At 41.8% G+C, this 14,192-nt stretch overlaps 1 protein-coding gene across 2 annotated transcripts in view; it reads left to right on the top strand.

Annotated features, from left to right (window-relative positions):
• Positions 1 to 59: 59 nt before the first annotated feature.
• Positions 60 to 14,192, top strand: part of ada2a (adenosine deaminase 2a) — a 71,655-nt gene continuing 57,522 nt past the window's right edge. For both annotated transcript variants that reach the window (XM_072267669.1, XM_072267670.1), the window contains exon 1: positions 60 to 1,100. In XM_072267669.1, the coding sequence (XP_072123770.1) occupies positions 788 to 1,100 (313 nt within the window). In that variant the 5' untranslated portion in view covers positions 60 to 787. The remainder of the gene's footprint in view (positions 1,101 to 14,192) is intronic.

The following is a 14,192-nucleotide window of genomic DNA, read 5'->3' on the forward strand; positions in this document are numbered from 1 at the left end:
GGAGCTCCGTGCCCTCCACAGGATGTGACGACGCGGTCTCTTGGGTGCGGACCAATCGGCGGAGCGGGTGGGTTGCGAGCAGTTATTGTTGGGGACGGCGACAAATCTGGTTGCCCCGCAGTGTTTCCATAACGAGTTCTTTAATGAGACTGAGATGTGTTTTGTGTGGCCTTGGACCTGAATCATTCTTCTTTCTACTCATCTTTCCCTTCTATCCTTTGATCATTGGCGACCGAAAGTGTTCAGTGGGTTATAAGATTGCAACTGTTGCCAGGAGCGGGCGAGCCTTCTTTTGGATCACCCAAAGTTCCACTCCCAGTGTCCCGCCGTCCCGAGCAGTTGTTCAAGTGGAACCGAAACGCTGCAGGCTTTGGACTTAGTCCGAGTGTACGCCACTGGCTCGTTCCCAGTGATGGGCGCAACCGGGACAATTGGCCAGTCTTTACTGTTTCGTAGTTCAAAACCGAGGCCTGACTCATTCTAATTTTAACGCTTGACAAAACTCCTCCAGTTTAATTATCCTCTCCCCAAAATAGTTGCACCCCCCCCTATGATCAGAAGTTTAAATTAAAATGTAAGGACTTCTGGAAGCAGGAGCGGTTTGTTTTTTCACACTACGCGAGTTTCGAGAGACAAGTAAGGTTCGTGGTTTATTTCAGCTGTCAAGAAGAAAGGAAGCAACTTGCAGAAGTGGAAGTCATTAATATTTCGGAACGTTTCTCAGTTCAATCGGTTTGATTTTCTAGCAGGTTGTGCCTGTAACTAACTTGTGTCATTTATTTGGGAAATGGCTAGATCAAACGCCAGAAGCACACCAGTGCTTTCCATTTCGTTGTGTTTCTTTGCTGTGTGCCACATGTACCCGACTCCAGACGACCGAGATAAGTTGATGAAAGTGGAACAGTTCATATTTACTGGCGGTAATCTACTACCAACGACAAAAGAAATCAAAGTTAATGATATTCTCATGAAAATAAAAGTCAAGGAAGTTACTGAAGGAACGAAAGCCGGTAAATTCCCACCGGCCATGCACTTTTTCAGAGCTAAAGATCTGATAGAACAGAGCACAGTTTTTAACATTTTACGGAAGCTGCCCAAAGGTAGGAACGCTGTCTGGTTTATAAATGGAGAACTCTTTATGTATCAGTTTACGTATTGTTTGTAATGCGAGTTTCCAACATTACTGTAATCGATTGAAAATATAAATCTTAACTGCTTTCTGGTTATAGGCATTTGATTGAAAGGTGAATTAAATCTATTACTTCTTGTGAGTGAAGTTTATTGCAACGATCGAGTGTTGCAGAGGAATTTCATTTAAATATTCTGCGTACGTGGTGGTGAAGGAGGGGCGGGCTGTGGTGGAAGAACGAAGCATAGTGCTCTTTATGATGATCAAGCTTCTGGTCGATCCGGATTACAGCTGTTTCATAATGTCGATCGATATCTTCTGCGGGTGTTCGTCCATTTTAAGAGTACTCCGTGTTCTTGAAGATGGGTTTAGTTATATTTCGGGTTCGTGTATTTGTCTCTGACCAACTTGAATGGAGGCAATGGACGGGATATAATGTTACATCTATGATAATTACAATACTGTATCCCTGTTTTCCGAATCACTGTTTTAAAGCGCGTAGACTGCACTCCATTTAATATCCAGCTTGGGACTATTCATTTAACTTTTTGTTTATTTTAACTTTGTTGTTTTGCAGCTCTTGAGATGACGGTGAGAGTTGGGGAGACCAGGGTTGATTTGAGAGAAACCTAACCACGTGTTTCACTTATCTAGAACTGTCTGTATTAAAGATAATTCTTACAAAAGTAGAGCGTGGAAGGCTGCCTGTATTGTAATGGCATTCGACAGGTCAGTTTGAAGCGTAATCTACTTTGGTGTTACATTTGACCCTACAAAGATGGGGCTCGCATCTGTGCAATTATAAACACACAGATTATCTTCGTCTGCATAGTATGTCTGGACTCTGTCTGTGCCTCAGCTCAGGAAACGCGCCAACACACTTTTGTCTCCCTGACTTGTAATAAAAAAACAATAAAATGAGGAGTAAGAGGTGGCTTCAAGCCCGTCAAACCTGTCCCGCCATTCAGTGCCCACTGACCAGAGGCAGAGCTGCCCGAGGTGTTAATTTCTCATCTGTGCCCATTCGATGTATCCCTCAGTTAGTTCCCTGATCTTCGGAAAGTTTACCGACCTCCTCTTTTGATACTTGCAGTAACATAGTTTCTCTCCCTGACCCTTCAGGGTGGAGAATTCCCCCTTCTCCTAACGGCCAAGGTGCCATTTGCCTTCCTATTTGCTGCACCTGTATAGTAACTTCCTGTGTTCATGCACAAGAACACCCTGGTTCTCTGATCTTTATTCATTTACAGTGTCTCTCTGTTTAGGTAATAGCCGCCTTTTGATTATTTTTGAAGGATGTGACTTTGTGTTTTTCCACGTTTAACTCTACTAAACAGCTTCCTCCCACAGGCAGTCAGACTGCTATATACCTGCTCTACCTGACTCTGCTTTGGACACTTTAAACTTGCACTGGACACTTATAATTTGATTTTAATTGACGTGGCTGTTGTGTTTTACTATTTATTGTTATGTTTATTATTTAGTGTTGCGTTTGTTATGTTATGATTGTACTGCTCCTGGGAAACGCTGTCTCATTCTGCCCTGCAGAGCTGATTTACGGTCAGAATGACAATAAAGTATTTTGGATCTTGAATCTTGAATTTGCAAATTTTTGCCCACTCACTCAACCCCTCTGATGCCTGTGGCAGAGGGTCAATATCCTCAACACAGTACATCCTCTCACTTGCCTTTCATATCGTTAGCAAACTTAAGTGAACTGCAATTTTCCCCCTTCTCCACATTATGAATATAAATAACTGAGGGTTAATAAACCATCCTTGCAGCAGTCTACAGGTTACATCCATTCAGCCTATTTACTCTCACCCCATGTCTTCAGTGTGGTACAAGCCGTGAATGAACCAGGAGATCCATAGTCTGCTGAGGGTAGATCTGTGGCATTCAAGACCGGTGATCCAGAGTGACACCAGCAGCCCAGGAATGATGTACAGAAGGCTATTTTAAGAGCGAGAGAGGAATTCCAATTGAAGTTATAGCCAGAATCAGATTTGCGTCACCTCTGGCAGGGTTTGCAGGCCATTACTTCCTACAAAGTGAAACCTGACATCGTGAATGGCTCTGATGATTCACTCCCAGATGAAAAGGAGAATAAAAGTACACCTTGCATCTCTCTGTTTTAACCTAGCGTCTGGTGACCCTGTGATCTCCGTTTCAGAGGCTGATGTCGGAACATCTTTCAAGAGCCTGAGCTCTCACAAGGAAGGCATCAGGCCCTGATGGTGTACTTGGTAAGGCACTGAAAGCCTGTGCCAACCAACCTGCGCGGGTGTTCGAGGACATACTTAGTCGCTCACTGCTGCAGTTGGAAGTTCCTACCTACTTCAAAGGGGCGACAATCACACCAGGGCCAAGGAGATCATCAGGCTGCTGTTTGTTGGTTATAGCTCAGCGTTCAACACCACCATACCCTCAGTTCTAATCAACAGGCTCCAAAACGTGAGCCTCTATATCCCCCCCACCCCCCACAACTGGATCCTTGGTTTCCCCACCAGTCTGTGCGGATTGGAAATACCATCTCCTGCTCACTGACAATCAACACTGCGCACCTTGAGGATGCATAATTAGTCCACTGCTCTACTCTCTCTATTTTCGTTTCCAGCCTTTTTTATGCTATGGACTCCTATTATCCGTGGTCCCCAGTTTGGGAAAGCCCGCTCTGCACCCCACAGCTGTGTGATTAGGCACAGTTCAAATGCCATCTATAAATTTGCCAATGCCTCAACTGTTGTTGGCAGAATTTCAGATGGTGACTAGCTGTAGGACTGATCAGTTGGTTAGGTGGTGTCGCAACAACAATCTTACACTCATTGTCAGTAAGACCAAGGAAGTGACTGAGGACACACACACCAGTCCTCTTTGAAGGATTAGCATTGGAAAGGGTGAGCGGTTTTGAGTTCCTGACTGTCAACATCTTTGAAGATCTATCCTGGGCTCAACCTATTGATGCAATTACAAATAAGGCACAACAGTGGTTATATTTCATTAGGAGTTTGAGGAGAATTGGTATGTCACCAAAGACTCCTGCAAATTTCTGCAGATGTACTGTGGAGAGCATTCTAACTGGTTGCATCACCATCTGGTATGGAGGGGGAGGCGGTGCCCACTGCACAGGATTGGAAGAAGCTGCGGAAAGTTGTAATCTGAGCCAGTTCCATCATGGGGTCCACCCTCCAGAGCATCGAGGATACCTTCCAAAGGCAATGCCTCAGAAAGGTGGCACACATTAAGGGCCCCCATCACCCAGGACATGCTCTCTTCTCAGTGCTATCATTGGGGGGGGGGGGAATGTACAGAAGCCTGAGGATAGACACTCAGCATTTCAGCAACAGCTTTTTTCCCTCCGCCATCAGATTTCTGAATGGACAATGAGCTCATGTGCACTATCTCATTCTCTTTTTTTGCTGTCTTTGTGCACTATTTATTTAATTTAATCTTTTTATATAAACTTATCATAGTATATAGGTTTTTTATTAGGTATTGCAATGTACTGCTGCTGCAAAACCTCAAATTTCATGACATATACCAGTGATATTAAATCTGATTCTGATATGACCGTTCTTTAATCCACATTAATACACCTTCACCACTACTGTCAACTTTTGTCCATCAGCCTTTTATGTGACACCTTATCAAATGGCGTCTGGAAATCCAAGTGCAGGTTCCCCCTGTCAGTTCTGTGAAGAACTCTGGCAAATTCATCGATTGTGAATTTCCTTTCGAAAAACCGAGGATGTGATATTATAGCAATAAGCCTAAATGACTGTTTATTTCTTCCTTGATTATATGCTCTAACATTTTGGCAAGAGCAGATGTTAAGCAAACACGCCTACACTTTATGGACTCATTACCCATTAACTTTGTAAAGGGACATACTCATTAACTGTTCCAATGAAGGATTGTTGAGCTGAAACACTGTTCACAGATGCTGCCTGATCTGTGTATTTTCTTGTATTTTTGGTTCTTGTTACCCATAACTATCCTTCAACTGACGATACACTTGTACTCAAGGCCATTCTAAAATATACTTCCAGTGTTCTAACTTCCACTATGCTTTTTATGCATCTGTTGACTTCAATTAGATTCCATTTAAACAGCTACTTACCTTTAAGATCTCATCATCATTTTTAAGCTTCGTTATGATTTTACTTAAGCAGTACTCTCTGACTTTATTATTCTCACAAGATTACACAGGTTCCTTCATCAGTCTTGGTCCCAAAATTTGGAAATGATTTCCACAACTTTTCTGCTTCCATTACGACAGGTTACGCCATGTTTCGCCAGACTACCCTAACATCAAGTTGCATAGTTTTGTGTCAACTTCTCTTTGAATCTGCTTTATGAAATGCTTTGTGATGTTTTTATTATGTTCGCTCGCTGGTTATGTGCCACGTCGTTTGGTGTGGGCCATTATGGTCTTTTCATGACCGTGATTGTTCCTGGCAAATTTTTCTACAGATATCGATGTGCCTTGTGGCATGTTGGACATCAACTTTGCTGTTTCTTTAGCAATTATCTGTTTTTTTTTATGAGGCCGAGTTGCTAGCTCAACACTCAACCCAGCACGGAGGGCAAAAGTACAAGGAGCCAGCTGGATTCGAACCTGAGACCACTGGTCTCAAACTCTGGTGCAGATGCCACTACATTATACCACCGGCCGTCTACATTTGTTATTACTTCATTCCATATTTATTCAGGGCTGAAAATGTATTCATCGCCATTATGAAGAAAAGGTTGAAGAATTTATTAATATTTCTTTTGCTGACACAGTAATTTGCAGTGCTCTCACTGAATTAATTTGGCTTCCATGTCTGTCCATTGTGACTGAAGCACAGTTTAATATATTTTGTATTACACAGATTTAGAAGGCAGTGTAGTGGCACATAGACAAACACTTAGATTTCATTATTTTTACCTTGCATGTTTTTATTTTTTTGCAAACAAAATGACTAGTCTAATTATTTCTATGCCTTTTTATGTTTATACTGTATGTATATTTTAAAATGTGCATAGATGAAAAGCAATGAGTCAGAAAGTAAATAAAACCACTTGATACTCTTCCATGCTGTTTGTCAAGCAAGCTGATCTTCTTCACCACATAAGATGACTTTACTGAACTTTTGCACATTGCTACACAATTTAGGTTTGCTTAGCGATGCAGAGTGAAGAAGCTTCTTCGAAAAATATCTGGTACTATTTCACCGAGGGTTAAAAACTCCATTTTATACGGATATCTCATGGCTAAGCATTGAACAACATCCTGCTTAAATGGAGATTTCGTGAAAATTGTAGATTTCACAGCACTAGGCATCTCAGTTTTCTTTTAGCTAAGTTATTAGTGCCTGGTGTTACCTTGCACCCCTATACCTATGTCCCTCTCAATGCCTCGGCTTACCCTCTCTTACTCATTCATTGTACCTCCCTTCCCAACTAGAATTGGGACTTTTCCCAACACTTAATGATTTTTCTTCCAATTTCCACCTCTCTTTCACCTTCATAGTACAAGTTTCATCCTATTGATTTTCCCCTGTGCACTTGTGGTAAGGTTGTTGGCCAATTTGTCCTCAGATCCACGAACTCCTGCAGCTGGTTTGAGTAAAGTTTCTGCTGCAGCACCTCCCATCTTTATCTCCACCCCTCAAGCTCCATCACATTTCCCCTTCTTCCATACTTTCTACTGCACACCTCCATAACAATTCCACTTTCTGTAGCGTATTGATTTGCATCTTCTCTTCAGCCAAGGATGCCTCTACACTGAGATTAATGTAGCCCTTTACTGTATCCTGTTTCCTGCACTTTTGCTCTCATCTTTCTCCCTCAAGAACCTCAGTAGGCATTTCTTCCTCCCAGTCAACCTCCACTTTCAGTGGACCATCTGCCATTGCCATGCTCCAGTATGAAACCACCAACATGTATACCTTCCTCTCCCTTTCAGCATTCTGAAGTTACTCTTCCTGTTTTCTCTGCAACACACTCATGCACACTTTGGCCTCCCCTGACAATTCCTCCTTTCATAGAATCATAGAAGTCTACAGCATATTACAGGCCCTTCAGCCCACAATGTTGTGCCGACCATGTAACCTACTCCAGCAACTGCCTAGAATTACCCTACTATACACCGGAGGGTCTTTTAAGAGTCTCTTACAGATAGGTACATGGACTTTAGAAAAATAGAGGGCTATGCGGTAGGGAATTTCCAGGTAGCTTCTAGAGTAGGTTGCATGGTCAGCACAAACATTGTGGGCTGAAGGGCCTGTAATGTGCTGTAGACTTTCCATGTTCTGTAGCCCTCTATTTTTCTAAGCTCCACGTACCTATCTAAGAGTTTCTTAAAAGACCCTCTTGTACCTTCCTCTACCACTGTCACTGGCAGTACATTTCATGCATCCACCACTTTCCGTGTGAAACACTTACCTCTGACATCCCCCTTGTACCTAATTCCAAGCACCTTAAAATTATGCCCCATTTCAGCCCTGGGAAAAAGCCCCTGGCTACCCACACGATCAATGCCTCTCATCATCTTATACACCTCTGTCAGGTCACCTCTCATCCTCTGTTGCTCCAAGGAGAAAAGGCCAAGTTCACTCAATCTTTTCTTATGAGGCATGTTCGCCAATCCCGGTAACATCCTTGTAAATCTCTGCTCTCTCTCTATAGTATCCATATCCTTCCTGTGGTGAGGTTACTAGAACTGAACACAGTACTCCAAATGGGGTCTAATTAAGGTCTTACATAGTTTTATCATTACCTCACTTCTCTTGAACTCAATCCCACGGTTGATGACTGCCAACACAGCATATGCCTTCTTAAAATCATTGTCAACCTGCACAGCAGCTTTGAGTGTCCTATCGACATGGACCCCAAGATGTCTCAGATTCTCCACACTGCCGAGAGTCTTACCATTAATATTATATTCTGCCTTCAAATTTGACCTACCGAAATGAACCACTTCACACTTATCTGGGTTGAACTTCATCTGCCACTTCTCAGCCCAGTTCTGCGTCCTATTGATGTTCTGCTGTAACCTCTGACAACCCTCCAGACTATCCACAGCACCCCCAACCTTTGTGTCATCAGCAAACTTACTAGCCCATCCTTCTACTTCTTCATCCAGGTCATTTAAAAAAATCACAAAGAGTAAGGGTCCCAGAACAGATCCCTGAGGTACACCACTGATCACCAACCTCCATGTAGAATACGAACCATCCACAACCACCCTTTGCCTTCTGTGAGCAAGCCAGTTCTGGATCCACAAAGCAAGGTCTCCTTGGATCCCATGCCTCACTGCTTTCTGAATGAGCCTTGCATGGGGAACTTTATCAAATGCCTTACTGAAATCCATCCACTGTTCTACCTTCATCAATGTGTTTTGTTACTTCCTCAAAGAATTCAATTTGGCTCATAAGGCATGCCTTGACAAAGCCATGCTGACTATCCCTAATCAGATTATGTCTCTCCCAATGCTTATAAATCTCGCCTCCCAGGATCTTCTGCAACAATTTGCCTGCCACTGAAGTATGACTCACTGGTATATAATTTTCTGTGTTACCTCTACTCCCGTTCTTGAACAAGGGACAACATTTGCAATCTTACAATCCTTTGGTACTTCTCCCGTCTCTATTGATGATGCAAAGATCATCGCCAGAGGCTCAGCAGTCTCCTCCCTTGCTTCCCGCAGTAGCTTGGAGTATATCTTGTTCAATCCTGGTGATTTATCTAACTTGCAAACACGAGGAATTCTGCAGATGCTGGAAACTCAAGCAATACACATCAAAGTTGCTGGTGAACGCAGCAGGCCAAGCAGCATCTCTAGGAAGAGGTACAGTCGACGTTTCAGGCTGAGACCCTTCGTCAGGACTTATCTAACTTAATGCCTTTCAACAACTCCAGCACATCCTCTTAATATCTATACACTCAAGTAACAGATCTGAGGAACTCAAAATAGGAAATAAAAAGAGAGCCGTAGTTATGAACTTCAATTATTAAATCAATTGAAGTTTCTTGATAACTTCATATTCCTTGACAGTAGGTGGAACACCTGCACTTTCAGACCTTGCCTTCCCACTGTTCCAGAGGCCATGTAATTATAACGCAATATAATTGAGTTGAGAGTTAAAGGGCAAAAGTTTAGGGGTAACATGAGAGGGAACTTCTTTACTCAGAGAGTGGTAGCTGTGTGGAGCGAGCTTCCAGCAGAAGTGGTTGAGGCAGGTTCAATGTTGTTGTTTAAAGTTAAATTGGATAGCTATATGGACAGGAAAGATACGGAGGGTTATGGGCTGAGTGCAGGTCGGTGGGACTAGGTGAGAGTAAGAGTTCAGCACGGACTAGAAGGGCCGAGATGGCCTGTTTCCGTGCTGTAATTGTTATATGGTTTATATGGTTATAAATTTTAGGATGAGAAAATGCTGTACCGGTATGTTTGTCAATTGCATTGTTGGTTCACATTGCAGTTTCTTATACAAAGAAATTGAGTGATCTTTATGAAGAGCTCCTTTGTTCTGTCTACAAGCCTGAGCCAGAGCTTCCCTTCATCTATCACTTTAATTCTTTATCGTGCTTCTACTACCATCGCTCTGTTCTTGATCTTCTGTGATGCACCTTGTAAGCTCTAGTGACAGCAGCTCACCCTTCAGTCCGTTAATTTGTAGCTTTCAAAATGCTACTGATTTAATAATTGAAGTTCATAACTATGGCTCTCTTTTTATTTCCTATTTGAGCTCTTCAAATCTGTTACTTTTGTTGTCCCATTACCACCTACTTTTTGTCTTAAACCATCCATTTGTCATTAATCTCGCCTACCTTCTGTTCCTCACCTCCCTACCTTGCATTACTTTTGTATTTGATCTGTGAGCTTTCTTAGCCTTTCAAGTTCTTTTGAAGGGTCGTTACCCGACATGCTGTTTCTTTCTCCTCTGTGCCAGCATTCCTGTTTTTATTTTTCTCTGTAAGCCATTTAATGATGAATTGTATTGAAGCCAGAGTTACTATTTGGGTTGTGCAAGAGTCCCAGAAGTTTAATTAATTCACAGGTTGAGTCTGTGGTAAAGAAGGCAAATGCAATGTTTATTTATTTCAAGAGGAATAGAATATGAAAACAAAGAGATAATGCTGAGCCTTTATAAAACACTAGTCAGGCCGCACTTGGAGTATTGTCAACCCTCTTCTGATCTTAATATTTTAAGCAAAAGAAATAAAGTTGAGTGAAATACCTTAAACACAAAATACTCTGCAGATGCTGGTTTCAAAGCAACACTCAAAACACGCTGGAGGAACTCAGCAGGTTGGGCAGCATCCATGGAAACGATCAGTCAACCTTTCGGGCCAGAACCCTTCATCAGGACTGAAGATCGTTTCCACGGATGCTGCCTGACCTGTTAAGTTCCTCCAGCGTGTTGTGAGAGTGAAATACCTTGAAGTGGAAAGATATACATTCCCCAATTGTCCATGAAGTTTGTAAACACAAGATAACTTCACAGCTTTTAAATGAATATCTAATATATCCATGGAATTATGCCTCATTATTGTGCTTCATTATTTATATTCCTAACACTAGGATATTAGGTTGAACCCTCCAAATATCCGGACCTGCCTCTCAGTTTTTTTGCACTACCTTACTTTCCATTTTTCTATTTTCTATTTATGATTTATAATTTAAATTTTTAATATTTATTATCGATTTGTAATCCAGGGAGCGGCAAGTACAGAATCAGATATCGCTGTGATGATTGTACGTTCTAGTATCAATTGTTTGGTGACAATAAAGTATGAAGTATAAAGTATGAAACTGACTGGTTGTTTTTTCGTTCTGAAAAGACAGGTTTCCAGAACTGCATCTTCAGCCATTTCAGAGTTAACAATCTTCAAAGACAGAGCCTTGAGAACAGTACTTGCCAAAACTCCAAATCAATGACTTAGTAGTATTAGAAATGGTCCAGATCCAAGAGATTGACATACCTGATAGCCAACTGAAATACAATATTTACATGCAAAAGTAAACAAATGTATTTTAAAATGTTTCTTAAGTGAAACAGTCTCCACAGGGTTTCATTTAGTGTTTTTCAAATAGGAAAGTAGTCTTCCAGATTTTTAACCTCTTGAAATAAGCAGCCTGTATTAGTAGAGCACTTCTAAATGATTTAGTCCTCAAATGATCCTTTGAGTAGGTGTTGTCATTATAACATCGGCAATTCTTTCTGATTCAGAGTGATAGAACCAGGAATAATTATCTGGCCCTTCATCAGACAGGAATGCATTCATTAGGATTTTGGTGGATCTTCTAACCTTGGCTCCTTTTTCCGATACTATCACCATATCTCTTGTTTTCTTTCATATCCATAAATCCAACAATCCCTGTTTTGAATGAACACAATGATCAAATCTCCACTGCCCTTCAGAACAGAGAATTCTAAAGGTTCACCAGTCTTTGAGTGAAAACATTCTTCCTCAGTCAAAGGAAACATCATTTAGCCTACTATACTCTTGAGAAAAGTTTTAAGTCTGAGGTAATTTGTTCTCATTATTCAAAATACAGTTGCAATCTACTTGATATTTCTTCATACAACATACTGCTATCTCTGGAACAACTCCAGTGAATCTTTAGAAACATAGAAAACCTACAGCACAATACAGGCCCTTCGGCCTACAAAGTTGTGCCGAACATGTCCCTACCTTAGAAATTAATAGGCTTACCTATAGCCCTCTATTTTACTAAGCTCCACGTACCTATCTAAATGTCTCTTAAAAGACCCTATCATATCCAACTCCACCACCGTTGCCGGCAGCCCATTTCACACACTCACCACTCTCTGAGTAAAAAACTTACCCCTGACATCTCCTCTGTACCTACTCCCGAGCACCTTAAACCTCTGTCCTCTTGTGGCAACTATCTCAGCCCTGGGAAAAAGCCTCTGACTATCTGTACGATCAATGCCTCTCATCATCTTATACACCTCTATCAGGTCACCTCTCATCCTCCGTTGCTCCAAGGAGAAAAGGCCGAGTTCACTCAACCTATTCTCAAAAGGCATGCTCCCCAATCCTTGTAAATCTCCTCTGCACCCTTTCTATGGCTTCCACATCCTTCCCGTAGTGAGGCAACCTGAACTGAGCACAGTACTCCAAGTGGGGTCTGACCAGGGTCCTATATAGCTGCAACATTACCTCTTGGCTCCTAAATTCAGTTCCATAATTGATGAAAGCCAATACACTGTATGCATTCTTAACCACAGAGTCAACCTGCACAGTTGCTTTGAATGTCCTTTGGACTCGGACCTCAAGATCCCTCTGATCCTCCACACTGCCAAGGGTCTTACCTTTAATACTATATTCTGCCATCATATCTTTCCTGCATTCCCCCATGGCAATTTTAATTTCACTGGATTAGGAGATGAAAACTGTATGGTCTTGTTGAGGCCCTACATCATTACGTTAAGACTGCTTTACCCCTGTAGAGTCATGTTGTAGAACATAACAGTGCAGAAACATGCCAAACTATCATTTGCCTAATCCAAAGGACTTACACCTGGCTTTAGCCCGCCATACATATCCTGTCCAAATTTCTCTTAAATGTTGAAATCAAACCCATATCCATCACTTTCACTGGCAGTTTGGTCCATACATCACCACCCTCTGAGCGAAGAACTTCCTCCTCATGTTCCCCTTAAATATTTCACCTTTCACCGTTAACCCATGACCTCTAGTTCTAGTCTCACCCAACCTCAGTGGAAAATACCTGCTTGCATTTACCCTGTCTGTACCTCTCTTAATGTTGTTAGCCTCTATCAAATTTCCCTCATTCTTCTATGCTCTAGGAAATAAAATCCTAACCTGTTCAACCTTTCCCAATAACTCAGCTCCTCAAGTCCTGGCAACGTCCTTATAAGTTTTCTCTGCACTCTTTCAATTATATTAACCTCTGTCCTGCAGGTAGGTGACCAAAATTGCAACCAATACTCTTAAGTTAGGCCTCACCGACGTCTTATACAACTTCAACATAACATCAACTCCTCTACTCAATACATTCATTTATGAAGGTCAATGTGCCAAAAGTTTTCTCTAGACCCTATCTACCTATGTCACCATTTTTAAAGAATTATGGATCTGTATTCCCAGATCCTCATTGTCCACTACTCCTGTGAACTTTGTGTCATCCACAGATTTCCAGTTTATCATATTATCATCCCTATGGCACACCACTGGTCACAGGCCTGCAGTCAAAGAGGCAACCATCTACAACCACGCTCTAGCTTCTCCCGTGAATCCAATGTCTAATCCATGTTTATTACCTCATCTCGAATGCCTAATAACAGAACCTTCTTCACCAACCTCCCATGAGGAACCTTGTCAAAGGCCTTGCCACAGTTTATGTAGACAACATCCACTGTCAAGTTTCTAGGTAACTTCCTTGAAAAACTCCCTGAGATTGGTTAGACAGAACCTACCGTGCACAATGGCACGTTGACTATCCCTGTCTATCCAAATACTTATATATCCAGGCCCTTAGAATACCTTCTAATAATTTGCCTACTACTGATTGTACTCTAAGCTTTAAGTTGTATTTGTAATAAAAGCACACCAGTGTGGCACTGAGGAAATGGCGTGCTGTTCAAAGTTCAAAGTAAATTTATTATCAAAGTACATACTTGTCACCAAATACAACACTGAAATTTGTTTTGTTGCAGGCACGCTCAGTAAATCCAATAACCATAATAGAATCAATGAAGGACCGCACCCAACAAGGTGGACAACCTGTATGCAAAAGACAACAATGTGCAAATACAAAAGAAAAAGAAGTAATAATAAATGAATAATCAAGAACATGAGATGAAAGGTCCTTGAAAGTGAGTCCAGAGATTATGAGAACAGTTCAGTGATGGGGCAAGTGAAGTTATCCCCTTTAGTTCAAGAGCCTGATGGTTGAGTCCAGTCCCTTCCCTTCCCTATCCCTTGCCAGACATTGGGGCAGCCAGATATAGTAGTGGAGTGCAAGGCTTATAGATGGGCACTTGAATATGCTGAGAATGGAGGGATGCAGATCGTGTGCGAG

This window comes from Mobula birostris, chromosome 9 (assembly GCF_030028105.1).
Source record: "Mobula birostris isolate sMobBir1 chromosome 9, sMobBir1.hap1, whole genome shotgun sequence".
NCBI lineage: Eukaryota > Metazoa > Chordata > Chondrichthyes > Myliobatiformes > Myliobatidae > Mobula > Mobula birostris.